Raw genomic sequence first — 18,032 nt, 5'->3', positions numbered from 1 at the left:
TGGACACGGGAAACCCGGGAAGGAAAGGGGGAGTGTGCTGTCACATTATAGGGATTGCAACTAATGTCACATATGTGTATAAATTTTTGTATGAGAAATTAACTTGAGTTGTAAACTTTCACCTAAAGCACACACACAAAAAAAAAATTGGTAAGGAAGGAGTAAAACTATTCCTATTTGTGGATGATGAAATACTATACATAGAGAACCCAAAGGATTCCAAAAGAAAACTACTGCAACTAATAGAAAGATTCAGCAGACTAGCAGGATACAGGATCAACATACAAACATATGGATTCCTATACACCAATAAAGAGAACTACCAAAAGAAATCAGGAAAGCAATACCATTTATAATAGCCCCTAAAAAAATAAAATATTTAGGAATAAATCTAACCAGGGGTGTTGTGATTGTTAAGATTGTGTGTCAACTTGGCTGGACCATGATTCTCAGTGTTTTGGCAGTTGTATAATGTTGTGATCCCTTCCTTGTTGAAATTTGATATGTGATCACCCCCATGATGTAATCTGCTGAGTAGCACCAGCAGGGGTAGGGTCTGTGGCGGCTCACCACCCCCTCAGCCTTCATCTATCCACTCTCCAACACCTCCTTCCTTCCTGCTTGCCTTTCCGAGGCTTTTGGCTTGTTCTAGATCCTGCAGCTGGCTCTTGTTCTTCTGACCTCTGGTTCTTGGAACCTGAGCTAGTAGCTTGCTTGTTGATCTTGAGATTCCTCCATCTTCATAGCCTCTACAGTCCTGCTCTCTGGCCTGCCAATCTTGGGTTCGCCAGCCCGTGCGGCTACTTGAATTAGCAGAAGTCTGTAACAGCCCTGCTTTCTGGCCTGCCGATCTTGGGTTCGCCAGCCACTGCAGCTATGTGAATCAGACGTAGAATCCTCCTTCCTGCCCCAGCGACTTGGGACATTACCCAGCCTCTAAAAAACATGTGAGACATTTCCTTGATATAAATCTCTCTCTCTCTACATGTATATATATGCTTTACTGGTTCTCTAGAGAACCCAGCCTAAGACAGACATAAAAGATCTATACAAAGAAAACTACAAAACACTACTGCAAGAAACCAAATGAGACCTACATAAATGGAAAAATATACCATGCTCATGAATAAGTAGACTCAACATTGTGAAAATGTCAATTCTACACAAAGCAATTTACAAATACAATGCAATCTCAATCCAAATACCAACAGCATTCTTTAACAAGATAGAAAAACTAATCATTAACTTTATATGGAAAGGAAAAAGGCCCTGGATAAGTAAAGCACTATTGAAAAAAAAAAAAAAAAGAATAAAGTAGGCACTACCTAGCCTCAGAACCCTACTATACAGCTACAGTAGTCAAAACAGCATGGTACTGGTAGAATGACAGACACATTGACTAATGGAACAGAATCAAGAACCCAGATATAAATCTGTCTACCTACGGCCACTTGATCTTTTACAAAGGCCTAAAGTCCATTAAATGGGGGAAAAGACAATCTTTTTAACAAATGGTGCTGGCAAAACAGGATGTCCATTTGTAAAAAAATGAAACAGGTTCCATACCTCACACCATACACAAAAACTAATTCAAAATGGATCAAAGACCTAAATATAAAACCAAAACCTATAAAGATCTGTTTTAGTCGTCTAGTACTGCTATAACAGAAATACCACAAGTCAATGGCTTTAACAAAGAGAAATTTATTTCCTCACAGTCTAGTAGGCTAGAAGTTCAAATTCAGGGCGTCAGCTCCAGGGGAAGGCTTTCTCTGTCTGTTGGCTCTGGAGGAAGGTCCGTGTCATCAATCCTCCCCTGGACTAGGAGCTTCTTCGCACAGGAACCCTGGGTCCAAAGGACGTGCTCATCTCCCAGCACTGCTTTCTTGGTGGTATGAGGTCTGCATTCTCTGCTTGCTTACATTTCCTTTTATCTCTTGTAAGATAAAAGGTGGTGCAGGCCACAATCCAAGGAAACTCCCTTTACATTGGATCAGGGATGTGACCTAAGTAAGGGTGTTAAACAATCCCACCCTAATCTTCTTTAACATAAAATTACAATCATAAAATGGAGGACAACCACACAATACTGGGATCATGGCCTAACCAAGCTGACACATATTTTTTCAGGACACAATTCAATCTATGACATTCCACCCTTTGGCCTCCAAAAATTCATGTCCTTGCTACATGTAAGACACATTTACCTCATCATATCATAGCAAAAGTCTTAAATCAACTCCAAGTCTAAAATGCAAAAATTCCTCTTCATCTGTGAAATCTTGAATACCAGTTATTTGCTTACAAAGTACAATGGCAGAACAGGCACAAGCTAGACATTTCCATTACAAATGGGAGAAGAAATTGTAGAGAAAGAAGAAATAACAGGCACCAAGCAAGTCAGCAGAACACATTACACTAGCCCTCAAGGCTTTGAAAATAATCCTCTGTTCTCTGAGACTATTTACACAATGGTCATGCCATCCAAACTCTAGGTATTGGCCATATTCTCCAGATTCTGAGTGGAGGCCCCTTGGCCCTGGGCTTCAGCTCTGCCTTCCAGGCCCACTAGGATGGCAACTCTACTCCCTTGGCTTCAGCCACACCATTCTCCTAGTCCATCTGAGTGATGACTCCACCCTTAGAAACACCAGAGGCTACGGCTCCACCCTTTGAAACCCTAGAGGTTGTGGCCATACCTTTTGAGACTGAGGCAGCTCGGCTTCCTGTGTTCCTTGTCTCTTTAGCTTCTGCTTCCTAGTTCCTTGGCCTCTCGGCACCTCAGGCCTCAGGCCCGCATTTGCCCCACTGGTGCAAGTGTCCAAAGCTCTGTAGCTTCAACAGTGAGTGCCTGGAGGCAACCCACTCCACCAGTAAACTTCGGCCAGAAGGCACTCAGCTGTCTTGCTCCGTGGGTTGGCAAGCCTAACTCCACCAATAAGTGCCCGGAGGCATTCCACTCTGCCAGGAAGCCTCCTGCTGAAAGGCACTCAGCTCTCTCCCTCCATGGGCTCGCTCCAGTGCTGTCTGCTGCTGTTGGTCCTCTGCCGTTGCCACTTCTCTGCTGCTTCCAGTCCTCTATCCATTCACAGTTTCAAAACTGCTTCCACATTTTAGGTATTGTTAGAGTAGCACCCCACTCTCAGTACTAAATTCTGTCTTAGTCATCTAGTGCTGCTATAACAGAAATACCACAAGTCAATGGCTTTAACAAAGAGAAATTTATTTCCTCACAGTCTAGTAAGCTAGAAGTCCAAATTCAGGGTGTCAGCTCCAGGGAGAGGCTTTCTCTGTTGGCTCTGGAGGAAGGTCCATGTCATCAAATCTTCCCCTGGACTAGGAGCTTCTTTGCACAAGAACCCTGGGTCCAAAGGACATGCTCACCTCCAAGCACTGCTTTCTTGGTGGTCTGCATTCTCTGCTTGCTTCCCTTTCCTTTTATCTCTTTAAGATAAAAGGTGGTGCAGGCCACACTCCAGGAAAACTCCCTGGATCAGGGATGTGACCTAAGTAAGGGTGTTAAACAATCCCACTATAATCTTCTTTAACATAAAATTACAATCACAAAATTGAGGATAATCACAAAATACTGGGAATCATGGCCTAACCAAGCTGACACATATTTTTGGAGGACACAATTCAATTTGTGACAAGATCATAGAAGAAAAAGTAGGGTCCATGCTACAGGCCCTAATCCACGGCATAACTAGGATACAAACCATAACAATACACAAACAGCAGAAGATAAGCTAGATAACTGGGATCTTCTAAAAATTAAACACTTATGCTCATCAAAAGAGTAAAAAGAGGACTTACAGACTGGGAAAAACATTTTGGCTATGACAAATCCGACAGAAGTTCTAATCCCTGAAATCTATAGGAAAATCCAACACCTCTACAACAAAAAGAGAAATAATCCAATTAAAACATGGGCAAAGGGTATGAACAGACACTTCACCAAAGAAGACATTCAGGTGGCTAACAGACACATGAGGAAATGCTCAGGATCAGTAGCCATTAGAGAAATGCAAATCAAAACTACAATGAGATACCATCTCACCCCTACATTACTAGTGAGAATCAAAAAAACAGAAAATGACTAATGTTGGAGAGGCTGCGGGGAGCTTGGAACTCTTATACACTGCTGGTGGGAATGTAAAATGGTACAGCCATTTTGGAAAACAATACAGTGCTTCCTTAAAAAGCTAGAAATAGAAATGCCATATGATCCAGCAATCCCACTCCTAGAAATATATACTCAAGAAATAAGAGCCATCACACGAATAGACATGCACACTCGTGATCATTGCAGCATTATCCACAAAAGCAAAAAGATGGAAACAACCTAGACGCCCATCAACAGATGAATGGATAAACAAACTATGGCACATACACACAATGAATACTATACAACAATAAAGAACAATGATGAATCTGGAAAATATGTCATAACATGGATGAATATGGAGGACATTATGCTGAGTGAAATAAGTCAATCACAAAAGGACAAATACTGTATGAGATCACTATTATAAAAACTCATGAAAAGGTTTCTACATAGAAAGAAACAATCTTTGATGGTTACTAGGGAGAGGAGGGGTCGGGAGAGAAAAACACTTGGTAGACAATAGATAAGTGATAACTTTGGTGAAGGGTAAGACAGTACACAATACTGGGTAAGTCAGCACAACTTGACCAAGGCAAGGTCATGGAAACTTCATAGACACATTCAAACTCCCTGAGGGACCGAATTACTGGGCTAAGGGCTGAGGACCATGGTCTCGGGGGACATCTAGCTCAAATGGCATAACATAGTTTATAAAGAAAATGTTCTACATCTACTTTGATGAGTAGCGTCTGGGGTCTTAAAAGCTTGTGAGTGGCCATCTAAGATACTCCACTGGTCCCACTCTGTCTGGAGCAAGGGAGAATGAAGAAAACAAAAGACACAAGGGAAAGATTAATCCAAAGGACTAATGGACCACAACTACCACTACCTCCACCAGACTGAGTCCAGCACAACTAGATGGTGCCTGGCTACCACCACCGACTGCTCTGACAGGGATCAGAGGGTCCTGGACAGAGCTGGAGAAAAATGTAGAACAAAATTTTAACTCACAAAAAAAGACCAGACTTACTGGTCTGACAGAGACTGGAGAACCCCCAAGAGTATGGCCCCTGGACACCCTTTTAACTTAGTACTAAAGTCACTCCTGAGGTTCACCCTTCAGCCAAAGATTAGACAGGCTCATAAAACAAAATGAGACTAAATGGGCACATCAGCCCAGGGGCAAGGACTAGAAGGCAGGAAGGGACAGGAAAGCTGGTAATGGGGAAGCCAAGGTAGAGAAGGGGAGAGTGTCAACATGTCGTGAGGTTGGCAACCAATGTCACAAAACAAACACGTATATTCATTGCTTAATGAGAAACTGATTTGCTCTGTAAATTAGTAATTCACCTAAAGTAAAAAAAAAAATCCAGAACAGACTCAAATAAAATTATCTATCTATCTGTCTGTCTATCTATCTATCTATCTATCTATCTATCTATCTATCTATCTATCTATCTATCTATCTATCTATCTATCTAACTATCTCCACTTACATTTCAGGACAACTGTAGTTAACTGGAAAATAATGTGAAATACCTGACTCTCATAAAGTGCCATATTTAAAAAATGCCAGTGTCCATTTAAAAATCTAGACTGATTGCTATTAACTTTTGGTATCCTGGAATTACTATGATAATCTTATGGAGGCTATGGGTCCCCCAGGGGCCCTCAAAGCTGATGTTCAGCCCCTCTGCTACAACTTTAACTTTTGCATTAAAAAACAAAGAAACAAAGAAGTAGTCAGAAATGAAGTGGACCCTTGAAGATAGATACCCTACATATTAGTGAGCTGAAATGGACTGGGATTGGCCATTTTGAATTGGACAATCATATGGTCTACGATGCTGGGAATGACAAATTGAAGAGGAACAGTGTCACATTCATCGTCAAAAAGAACATTTCAAGATCTATCCTGAAATACGACGCTGTCAGTAATAGGATAATATCCATACACCTACAAGTAAGACCAGTTAATATGACTATTATTCAAAGTTATGCACCTACCACTAATGCCAAAGATTAAGAAATTGAAGACTTTTACCAACTTCTGCAGCCTGAAATTGATCAAACCTGCAATAAAGATGCACTGATAACTGGTAATTACTAGTGACCAGAATTTGAAAGTTAGAAACAAAGAAGGATCAGTGGTTGGAAAATATGGCATTGGTGATAGAAAAGACAAGAGAAATCACATGATAGAATTTTGCAAGACCAATGATGTATTCATTAGAAATACATTTCTTCAATAACATAAATGGCAACTATACACATGGATTTTGCCAGATGGAATACACAGGAATCAAATTGACTACATCTGTGGAAAGAGACAATGGTGAAGCTCAATATGATAAGTCAGAGTAAGGCCGGGGCTGACTTTGGAACAGACCATCAATTGCTCATATGCAAGTTCAAGTTAAAGCTGAAGAAAATTAAAACAAGTCCACAAGAGCCAAAGTACCATCTTCAGTATATCCCACCTGAATTTAGAGACCATCTCAAGAACAGATCTAACGTATTGAACACTAATGACTGAAGACCAGACGAGTTGTGATAACATCAAGATCATCATACATGAAGAAAGCAAAAGGTCATTAAAAAAAAAAAATCTAGAATAAAGCAAAAATCTGAAGTTAGTGGTTCTGTAACTTCAGCATCACCTGTAGGGCTTACTAAAACACAGATTGCTGGGCTCCATCCTCAGAATTTCTGAATCAGTAGCAGCCTGTTAATTTACATTTTTAATAAGTTCCTTGGTGATGCTGATGCTGCTGGCTGGGCTACCACACTTTTAGAACTGCTAATCTAGACTAAACTAGAAACAATGTCAGATGAAAGATTTTCCCTCTGAAAGACAATTGCCAAATAAACTGTGCTTATTAAATAATTTGTTTTTCCCTTTTTTTTATTAGCTAAAGATATCTGTAACAGTTAATCAGTTTCTGATCAGCAAAAAAACCAAAACATGACATCACTGAGCTGGCATGATTCTAGCCTTGCCTCTTTGTTGAATACACATTTTGGTTTTCACAAATCTCTTCAAGCCAGCTAAGAAGGCCTTCCCTTTTCAGAATCCACCCTGGAAACCATGCATGGCCTATACCAACTATCCCATAACAGCAACATGAAGGAAACCATCTTGCACCACTAAAGTGTCAGCAGTCCCCAACCTTCCTCATCTCATGTCCCACCCCCATGCAGGGCTGCCACCCAGGTCTCACCATCCAAGATGGCCCATTGATTGTCAATCTCTGTATGTTTCAGGTAGGAGTCTTCAATGGTGGGATCGTAGTCAGGCACAAAGATCTTCTGGAAAAACTGGATGGTGAGGGCACTCTTGCCCACACCCCCATCGCCCACCACCACCAGCTTGTACGTGGGGAGGTTGTCACTGGGGACAGCGCTGGTTGCCATGTTTCTGGTAGGTCAGACCTGGGGAGGCAAGACATGTGGAATGAGGGGGCAGTTGACAGCATCAGATGTTAAGCATTGGTGGTTGTGTGGGGGGGTGGGAATCGCATAAAGAACAATTTCCATTGCCAGTGCTCTAAGCTGCTAACGAAGGAGGAGCAAGACCACGCCCTGGAAGAGTATTCCTGGGTAGCATGAAAACCAATCCTGAGCCAAGCGAGCAAAAGCTTGATTCTACGTCTGTACAGGAGAAAAGAATCTCTGTGTAAGCTGGGAGGGGCAGAGGCATGGTACATGTGTGACAGGGAAACTTAAGGGCTCATAGAGGGGGTAGAGGGAGGCAGTGTGGTTGGAAGGACAGCAGATTGGGTGTACTGAATGCTCTGCTGCTCCCCTGCTGTATGACCCTCGGGAAGGTCACTGACCTTAGAGCCAATCTCCTTATCTACCAGATGAAAGGGCTGGATTAGGTGATCCCTGCAGTTATTTTTGGCTCTAAATGAGTCAATTGTAGTTAGATTTCATTAGAAAGGATGCTATACACAAATGTGGGTTATGTGGTCATGCTGATTTGCATGGTGGTACAGCAAGAGGCATTGCAAAATCCTTTGCAAAGTTACTGAAGCCTGATGTTGACATTCAGGATTTCCCTTCAGTGTGGGGAAGTAGGTGCTTTTATACCCTGCAGTGAGAAAGTCAATCTGTCTGTATTGGACAGAGAATACCTTTGTATCAACATATCAAGATTTAAAATGTAAATACTCTCTCCATAGCTATACTACATGTGAGAATTTATTTTAAGGAAATAATCAGACAAGTATACAAAGATGTTAAGAATGGGTAAAATAGAAATAACCTAAATGTTGGGCAAAAAGTAGTTTATCAATACAATGGAATACTATGCATCCATTAAAAATGCTGACATTCACCAACAAATTATTGATTTAAGAAAAAAAATGGGCTTCAAAATAGCAAGTTCATATGATTTCAGTTACCCATCTATGAATCACATATCTAGATGTGCATCCATGCATAGAGGTTTGGCAGGTAGTTGTCTCTGAGGGAGATTTCAGGGAACTTTTTCTCAATTTTTCAAGTATACTACAATAAGCATGTAGTATACTTGTATACTAGAAAAGTTTAACCATATCAAAATGTTCCCAACAAAATAAAATGTTCAAGCCACCTGAAGACATGCAATTCCCTCTCATTCACATGGAGATTTAAGTTCCTTTGGTACATGATAGGAAGACCAACATCTGCTGCAGCCCCAGCATCTGGCTCCCGAATCTCGCTACAAAGATGGGGATAAGCTGAGCAATCCCAGGCTGAATACACGACAGCGATGGCAGTCCAGAGGGGTCAGAGGGACTTGAAGGGAGACAGAAAAGGGGAGAAGAGGGTAAGGGCCAGCTCCCACTCTCCTTTGCCTCCAGGGTCAGGGGACCTTGCTCCTCACTGTGCCTCATGTAACCACTGTCTTGGCCTGGGGTGGAGGCGAACTGTGTTTGACTGTTGAAAGAGGCTGTTTTTAAAACTTACATTCTCTGCTGGAAGCTACATGAATAAAAAATATTAAGTGAGAGAGAAGCATGGGGAAGGAAAATCGTTTCTCTTGATTTTCTTTTCTAAATAAAACAAGATAAGAAATACACTAGTAAATACAATACAGGACATGAACCGAACCTTTGATTCAGGGCTCAGACCACCCACAGCAGAACCACCAGGGAACTAAAAAATGCACTCTGCTTGCCAAGGCAGCTGGCAGGAAATGGTCACTGAGCCCCTCCCTTTTCAGTGGCTGCACTCAGGGTTGAGCCCCCAAGAGATCACAGGAGTTAAGCTGGGCTTCCCTTCCAACTCGGACTCAGTGGAACAGGTTACAACACATAGTTAACACAATAATCAGACTGGGTCCCAAACACCTTTAGTGCTGCCTGTCCATAGCTGATGGGTCAAGTTCTATTCAGTGGACTTTCAAGGTCTGCCCCTGGCTGCCATGCTGACCTTTGCAGTCATGCCAATGCCGTCGCCCCTCACACACTGCTCTATTTCAACCAACTTTGTGTTCTCCCAGAGTGCCCTGTGGTCACACTGTGTCCTCTGCACATGCCTAGGACCCTGGGAGCACACACTCTTCACGTCCATTCCACGCTTTGAGTTCTGAGTTTCTTGGTGCATGGGCCACCATTACACCTGGAATCTTGTACACATTCACTCCTGCACATAAGGGCAGGGACTGCATCTTGTCTTTCTCTGTACCCCCAGAGCCTGACACAGCACTGGCACAGAGCAGACGCTTGCTGAATGAACCAGAAGCTGAACACCGGCATTTCTGAATGACAATCAACCTACTAGCCACAGCGCTGGCCCTCACTGTGCAGAGGGCTAAGGGGCAGCTCTCTCAGCAAAGGGCTGGGACTGTCTCCCTTCACTCTACCAAGGGGTTAGAACCAATCACACAGGACCCTTCTGGAAGCAAGCGTGAGCCGAGGAAGAAAGAAGCAGTTGGGAGGACAGGAGAATGAGTCCAGAGAACCCACCAATTCATAAAGGCCATAGGCCATAACTTCTGATAGACATGCTTTCCAGTCTTCCCCTTCCCCCACCAAAAGAAAAAGAAAAAAAAAACAACAAAAAAAACGACTAAATGATTTCTTTGTAAACAGGGAAGAGGGGAAAGGGGGGGAGCAGTTAAGAGCACACCACATACCTACAAATAGGCTGGTCTCACATGATAGAGAGGAAGATTCATAAAAACTATGTCACCACATGCTATGACAAAAGTCACCACAGGATAAAAAGTTTGTTGGTGGTTAAGGAGCAAACTGCTGATGCTGATGCTCCCAATCTGCCCTCCTCCTCCACCTCAGCCCTCTCATCTTAGAAGGCACCTTATAGATCATTCTAGAATATGAAGGTTCTTCACCTTGTAGGGGTTACGGATAGGCCCTTTTGAGGTGGTAGGCCTTACTGAGACCTGAGGTTCTCCTTAAAATTTCCCCTCCCATTTTGTGTCAGATACTCTCCTACTGACCAGTTGGGTGACTTGGGAAAGTTACTTTTCACAGCCTCAGTTTCTTGTTCATAACATGGGGCTGGAGAATCATACTTTGCAGGATCACTCTAAAGATGAAATAAAAATGCAGGCGGTGTGGCCAGCTCAGAGAAGCTGCTCAAACGTTTGTACTCTCGCCTTGTTCTTTGTGTTCCTGGAAGAACACAGGCGCGCACAAGTCCCAGCCCTCCTCGCCATTCCCTCATGAGAATCCCCTGGTGCTCCATCACAGTCAAATTAAATGGGCCTGTGTGGTAACAACACCCATCATTTAGAACACTGTTTTCATGGGAAATGGCTTCACGGTACCACAGAGCCCTCTCCACTCAGAAACCAGACCGCGGTGCATGCGCCTGTGCACTGGTTCCCCTGGCAACCACCACGCCCAGAGTCACTCAGCCCACAGGCTGCGCAGTAACCAACACCATCGCTCATACTGGAAACTTCTTCCTAAAAGGCAATGTTGCTTCCTCAGCAGACCATTTTTAATAACATACATGTGCAAACTTTAGCCATCTTTAAACTGAACCAGTTGCTCAACACTGGCATTTCTGAATGACAAGCAGACAACCCACTATTCACAGAGCGGGCCCTCACCGTGCAGAGGGCAAAGGGGCAACTCTCTCACAAGGGGTTGGGACTGTCTCCCTTCCCTCTACTGAGAGGTCAGAACCAGTCACACAAGACCCTATATGATTTTTGGTTGCTGTCCATCTTTTGCTCCCTTTCTATCCTCACGGTTAGAACCATCTTGCATGTTTGAAGTTGTTTCATGGATGCCAGATTCGCCTCCCCAAGGAGATCCTAAGCTCTGTGAGGACAAGAGCCACATCTGTTCATTCCCTTGCCTCTCACAGGGCCAGACAGGGCCCAACCTGTGGGATGCTCAGTGACTACTCATTGACTGATTACTTGATATTCTCTAATGCATCCTTCCACCTGCCCATCCCTCCCTGTGCCAAGAAGAAGAAGGGTGATGCCATCCTTCTGAAAGAGGCAGACTCAAGCCTCTTGGAGGTGGGGGGCTGGGTGGCCTGATGACCCTAGAATAACCCTTTCACCCAGCGATTTTCAAAGTGTGCTCAGTGGGTCCCAGATCTCCTGGGGACAGTCTTGTCCCGAGCCCCAGTGGTTCTCAGCAAGGCAGCCTGGGGGTTCAGTAATAGCCTGGACTCTGCAGCCAGGCAGCCAAATTGCACTCATGCCTCAAATATGGACTCCTGCACGATCTGGGGCAAGTTGTTTAACCTCATGGAGCCTCAGTTTCCCAATCTATAAAACAGGAGAACAGGGTCATCGAGAATGGGTAAGGGCCCTGTGAAAATAAATGGAGGCCCCCCCAACAAGGGCATACTTTGCACTGATATGCAAAGGAGTTGGGTCCCTGGTCTCCCTCTAACCTGGTAAGCCCCAGTGATTTGAAGCACTTTCCTGCCCATCCATGGCCCTAGTTGAGAATACCCACACCACGTAAGGCTGCCAAACCAAAAACCAACCTGCTGCTATTAAGTCGATTCCTACTCATGGCAATTCCGTGTGTTACAGAGTAGAACTGTGCTCCATAGGGTTTTCTTGGCTGTAATCTTTATGGAACCAGATCACCAGGACTTTCTTCCATGGTGTTGCTGGCTGGTTAGAACCACCAACCTTTAGGTTAGTAGTCAAGCACAAACTTTGTGCCACCCAGGGATCTTCATAGGAGGAATCAAATTAGTAACGGATATAAATGCCTTGGAGTCAACTGAGTGCTGCAAATGGTTAACGTGGTTGGCTGTTAAGTGAATGGTTGGAAGTTTGAGTCCACCCAGAGGCACCTTGGAAGAAAGGCCTGGTGATCTATTTCCAAGGAATCAGTCACCGAAAATCTTATGGAGCACAGTTCATCTCTGACACACATGGGGTTACCATGAATCAGTCACAGCAACTAGTTACTGGATAAATACCGAGGACAGAGGCAGGCCCCAGAAACTCCCAGAAACAGCAGTGCCCAATGGTTATTATCCCTCACTAAATCTTCCCCCTTCTCCCCAAGTGTCCAGTTTCTAGGGGCTCTACAGAGCTTGTTTTCCAAACGAATAGATAAAAAACACACACTGTGCCCATGGTTCTAAGTGAGCTGCACACGTAAAAGAGACAGCTTTGGCTGCGGATGCTGTCAAGGGGTTCAGAGACTCTGTGACCTCTCCATGCATCCACCCCTACCCGATACCACTTCCAAAGCAGTGTCATAGTCCTGGCCAAAACAAATGGTGCCCAGGAGGGGCCACACAGCAGTAACAGCCTCCACCATTTAGTGGGCATCTGCTATGGATCATCCAGATGCTGGAGTTCATGCTTGGAACTGCCATGCCACACTGCCTCAAATCCTTTTGGCTATTAGTTTTGCAGCATCACAGGGCTTTTCTTTAACTGTCATCTTGATTCTTTAACCTACAGGGCACTCTTCAGTCTCGTGGCTGCTTCCCTGGCCCTGACTACAAACCAAAAAACTAAACCAGTTGCTGTTGAGTTGATTCTGACTTATGGCAACCCCATGTGTGTCACAGTAGAACTGTGCTCCATAGGGTTTTCAGTGACTAATTTTTTGGGAGTAGATTGCCAGGTCTTTCTTCTGAGGTGCTTCTGGGTGGAGTCGATCTGCCATCCTTTCAGTCAGCAGCCAAGTGTGTTAACTGGTTTGCACCACCCAGATTCTTGGAGGCTAGGGCAGTGGCCAACTCAGACCGTCTCCCAAAGATGCTTCCAATTTACTCAAAGTTTGGTTTTTACTACTATTTGCTTCTCCATTTCTATACCAATTATTTTAAAGATTTCCCCTCACCCCATCAGTCCAAACTGCAAGTTTTCTAAGTCAATAAGGCTGGAAGAGGGAGGGCACATTCACTTTTAATGGAGCTCTTAGAAGAGTGAGCGGGCTTTCACAACTTGAGCTGAATCAGCCCCTGGGAAGCTAATCTCATCCTTATGGTGTCTGGGTGTGCCCAGCTCAGGGGGATGAGGACACATTGGGGGAGTGACCCAGCCCATGTGGAAGAAATGGCTCTGTGTTCCAGGAGCTGCCCTTCCCTTCACACAATTCCCAGAAATGGGCAGCTCCCCCAAGGCTGCTGATCTGCAGGCTGTGAATAAATGGTGAGCTGCCCACCAGGGGTCTAGGCTACTTGGCATCCCTTAAGGCTTCATTTTCTGTTCCTCAAGACTTTGTTCCAGCCCTGTGTCTCATACCTTTGCTAAGCTAAGCCCAGCAATGTCATTGTGCCACTCAACCCCTTTAGGAAGCCACCAGAGCATTCAGCTCACGCCACTGCTAAGACACGACCACCCACCCAATCCTGTATATTATATCCAGGGCTTCAAACCAGTTCGTTCTAGTTCAAACCCCTGATAAGTATTTGCATTTCTAACAAGTTCCCTGCTGAGATTTTGCATTTCTAACAAATTCCCAAGAAGTTATACATAAGAATCACCTGGGGATCTTGTTAAACTGTAGGTTCTGATTCAGTATGCCTGGGGTAGACATGCAAATTCTCAGCAGGGAACTTGTTAGAAATGCAAATAATCAGCAGGGGTTCAAAGGCCTGGTTATTTCAGGCTGTAAAGGACCTTAAAGATCATCAGGTCTGGTTGGTGAGTATGTGGCATGTATGCTGCCCCTCCTCATGCCCAGATCCATAGCAGACATCACTGATCAATCAGGGTCCTCTTTGCTCAGTTTTAGAATCCTTTTCAACACAGCACCTTTGGCAACCAGAACCAGTTGACTGGTCCCAGAGAGGAAACTTGTTTCCCATCCAGATCTAAAGCCACTGCCCTCTGGTCTCCTCCAAAACATCCTACCTAGTGGCTGTCCTGCACCATGGGAAGGATTCAGGACATCTGGGGATAGCCTGCCTCGTTATCTCTGGAGAACTTCATTATTGTTGTTGTTAGTTGCCATCAAGTCAGCTCTGACTTATGGTGACCCCGTGTACAACAGAAACAAAATGCTGCCCGGTCTTGTGCCATCTTCATTATCATTGGTATGCTTGAGTCCATTATTGTGGCCACTGTGTATTTTGAGTGCCTTCCAAACAAAGGGGTTTATTTTCCAGTACTATATTGGACAATATTCTGTTGTGATCCATAGGGTTTTCACTGACTAATTTTTTTTTTTTTTATTGTACTTCAGGTGAAGGCTTACAGAACAAATAGTTTCTCAGGAAACAGTAGTACACATATTGTTTTATGACATTGGTTAACAACCCCACAACACATCAACCCTCTAACTTCTCAACCTTTTTTTTTTGGTGAAAATACACATAGCCAAAGATACACCATTTCAAAAATTTCTACATGCACAGTTCATTCACTGACTAATTTTTGGAAGTAGACGGCATGGCCTTTCTTCCTAATCTGTCTTAGTCTAGAAGCTCCACAGAAACCTGTCCACTATGTCTGACCCTGCTGGTTTTTGAAATATCAACAGCATAGCTTCCAGCATCATAACAACATGCAAGCCACCAGAGTATGACAAACTGACAGACCAGGTGGTGGGAGATCTCTATTACTCTTCTGTTAATACATTAGCCCCTGTTTTTCTACCAAATTCAACTCCTCTGCTAGGATCATGCTTGGACTGCTGGCGCCAGGTTAGAAATTATCATATGGGGTGGGGGGGGTGGTGGTGGCTCTGATGGTTAAGATGGTGTGTCAGATTGACTGGGTCATAATTCTCAGTGGTTTGGCAGTTATGATATAGTTTGGCAGCTATGTAATGATTTAATTACCTCCATAATAATGTAATCACCTCCATGATGAGATCTGCTATGAGTAGACAATCAGTTGAAAGGAAGTTTCCTTGGGGGTGTGGCTTGCATCCGACATATGTGGACTTTCTGGCAAATCTCACTGGCTTTTGCTCACTCTGGATCTTGCATCTGACTTCTGGTTCTTGGGACTTGAGCTAGCAGCTTACCTGCTGATCTTGGGATTCATCAGCATCTGCAGCCTGTGAGCCAGCAGCCTGCTATCTTACCTGCTGATCTTGAGATTCATCAGCCTCCACAGCCTGTGAGCCAGAGGTCTGTCATCTGAGCTGCTGATCTTGGGTTCGTCAGCCCTGCAGCTACATGAGTCATGAGAAGCCTCCAGCCTGACTCATGGACTTGAGACTTTCCAGGCTCTACAACCACATGAGCCATTTCCTGGATATAAGTCAATATCTCTTGCTCTCTCTAATCAACTCAACAGTTTGGTTTTTCATGTGTGTATTTATATACACACGCGTCTTTAGTTTTGCTTTCTAGAGAATCCAGCCTAAGACACTGGGTACTGAGAGTGGTTCTAGAGAAACAAAATTATAAGGATGAGTTCTCTAAATTGGTTCTCAAGTCTGGTTAGTCTTAAAGATATTGATGCTTCCAGTAGTAAAGAGGGCACTCCTAATCCATGGTGTACGGTAGCTATAGAAATAAGCAAAATATAACCACAGTAGATCAGGTATTGGTGACAGGCGAGACTCTAGGTGGTTGCATGTTTGATAGCTTTCTACAATTTTGTTATAACGAGAAGTATAAGGAAGCTGGTCGGTTGGTGTTACTTTCTCTAGACAAAGTGGTGAAAGAAAGAAATGAGCTCAGGGATTCAGAGTCAACGCTCAAGTGCAGCACAAATGACCTCAAAATGACCACTTTTGCCTTGAAAGAAAGTCTTATTTCTTACAGCAACAGAGCTGATATTGCTGAAAACCAAACCCAGAGTTTTATTGTAAGAGTGGCTGAATTACAATGCCAATTGAATTCCCAAACTCATGTGGAGTCTGAAGTTAAAGTGAGTGCATTGATTGGGAAGAAACAGGATCCAGAAACTTGGGATAGAGACATATGAACAGATAATCACGAAGCTGGGGACACTAAGCCCCTAAATTACATTGAATCACTCCTGCCAACAGAGCCAGCCCTCTCACTCCCATCTGAAGAGATCACTCCATCTTTGTCAGCTAAGCCCCTCCACCCCCATCTGATGAGATTAACCCAGCTGTGTCTAAAGAACCTTTGTCTGAGTCATTGTCTGGGACATCACCTGAGGCAGATGCCTTACAAGACAATGCTGAATGTTCTCAAAACACATCCTCACCACCTATTTTGGCTTCTAGACCTATAATTAGACTTAAGTCCCAGCAAGCCCCAAAAGGTGAAGTACAAAGTCTGACCCAGGAGGAGGTTCACTACACTCCAAAAGAACTGCTTGACTTTTCCAATATGTATAAACAGAAACCTGGGGAATATGCGTGGGAATGGCTATTAAGGGTGTGGGATAATGGTATAAGGAACATAATATGGATCAGTCTGAGTTTACTGATATGGGCCCACTAAGCACAGATTCTTCATTCAATGTTTCAGCTTGAGAGGTTAGGAAAAGATCTAATAGCTTACTTGGTTGGTTCACTGAAGTATGGATTACGTGGTGGCCAACACTAAAACAAGTTGAAATGCCAGACCTGCCTTGGTATACTGTAGAAAAAGGTATCCAAAGGCTTAGGAAAATTGGCATGTTAGAGTGGATTTATCAGGTTGGAGCCACAGACCCACACATGAAGTGTCCAAAGGACATACCTTTTACTACAACAGTGAGGAAGAAATTTGTGACGGGCACCCCAGCATCCTTGAAGGCTGCTGTGATTTTTTTTTTTTCACAATCATATGCTTCATTGTTTTTTAATTGTTGTGCTTTAAGTGAAAGTTTACAATTCAAGTTAGTCTCTCATACAAAAATTTATACATACATTGTTATGTGACCCTAGTTGCTCTCCCTATGCTGTGACACAACAACTCCTCCTTTCCACCCCGGATCTCCCATGTCCATTCAACCAGCTCCTGACCCTCTCTGACTTCTCATCTCACCTCTAGGAGCTGCCCATTTAGTCTCATGTATCAACTTGAGCTAAGAAGCACACTCTTCACAAGTATCTTATCTTTGTCTGAAGAGTTGGCCTTGGGAATGGTCTTAGTTTTGGGCTTACAGAGAGTCTAGGGATCATGTCTTCTTGGGTCCCTCCAGTCTCAATCAAACCATTAAGTCTGGTCTTTTTATGTGAATTTGAGTTCTGCACTCTACTTTTCTCCTGCTCTGTCAGGGACTTTCTGTTGTGTTCCCTGACAGGGTGGTCATTGGTGGTAGCTGGGCACCATCTAGTTCTTCTGGTCTCAGGCTGATGAAGTCTCTGGTTTATGTGGTCCTTTCTGTCTCTTGGGCTAACATTTTCCTTGTGTCTTTGGTGTTCTTCATTTTCCTTTGCTCCAAGTGGGTTGGGACCAACTGATGCATCTTAGATGGCCGCTTGCTACTTTTAACATCCCAGACGCCACTCACCAAAGTGGGATGCAGAACATTTTCTTAACAAACTTTGTGATGCCAATTGACCCAGATGTCCCCTGAAACCATGGTCCCCAGATCCTTGCCCCTGCTACTCTATCC

The 18,032-nt window shown here is 43.9% G+C and overlaps 1 protein-coding gene across 2 annotated transcripts in view; it reads right to left on the bottom strand.

Moving 5' to 3' along the window:
* MRAS (muscle RAS oncogene homolog) overlaps window positions 1–7,541 on the bottom strand; it is a 35,172-nt gene extending 27,631 nt beyond the window's left edge. The window contains exon 1 of one of the 2 annotated variants that reach the window (XM_004381439.1): window positions 7,330–7,541. In XM_004381439.1, the coding sequence (XP_004381496.1) occupies window positions 7,330–7,522 (193 nt within the window). In that variant the 5' untranslated portion in view covers window positions 7,523–7,541. The remainder of the gene's footprint in view (window positions 1–7,329) is intronic. The other variant, XM_023735937.1, reaches the window with a different exon arrangement.
* Window positions 7,542–18,032: the final 10,491 nt, after the last annotated feature.

The sequence above is a fragment of the Trichechus manatus genome, unplaced genomic scaffold (assembly GCF_000243295.1).
Source record: "Trichechus manatus latirostris isolate Lorelei unplaced genomic scaffold, TriManLat1.0 scaffold00084, whole genome shotgun sequence".
NCBI lineage: Eukaryota > Metazoa > Chordata > Mammalia > Sirenia > Trichechidae > Trichechus > Trichechus manatus.
Note: the sequence above shows the minus strand (reverse complement) of the source record. Positions and strands in the feature narration are given on the sequence as shown.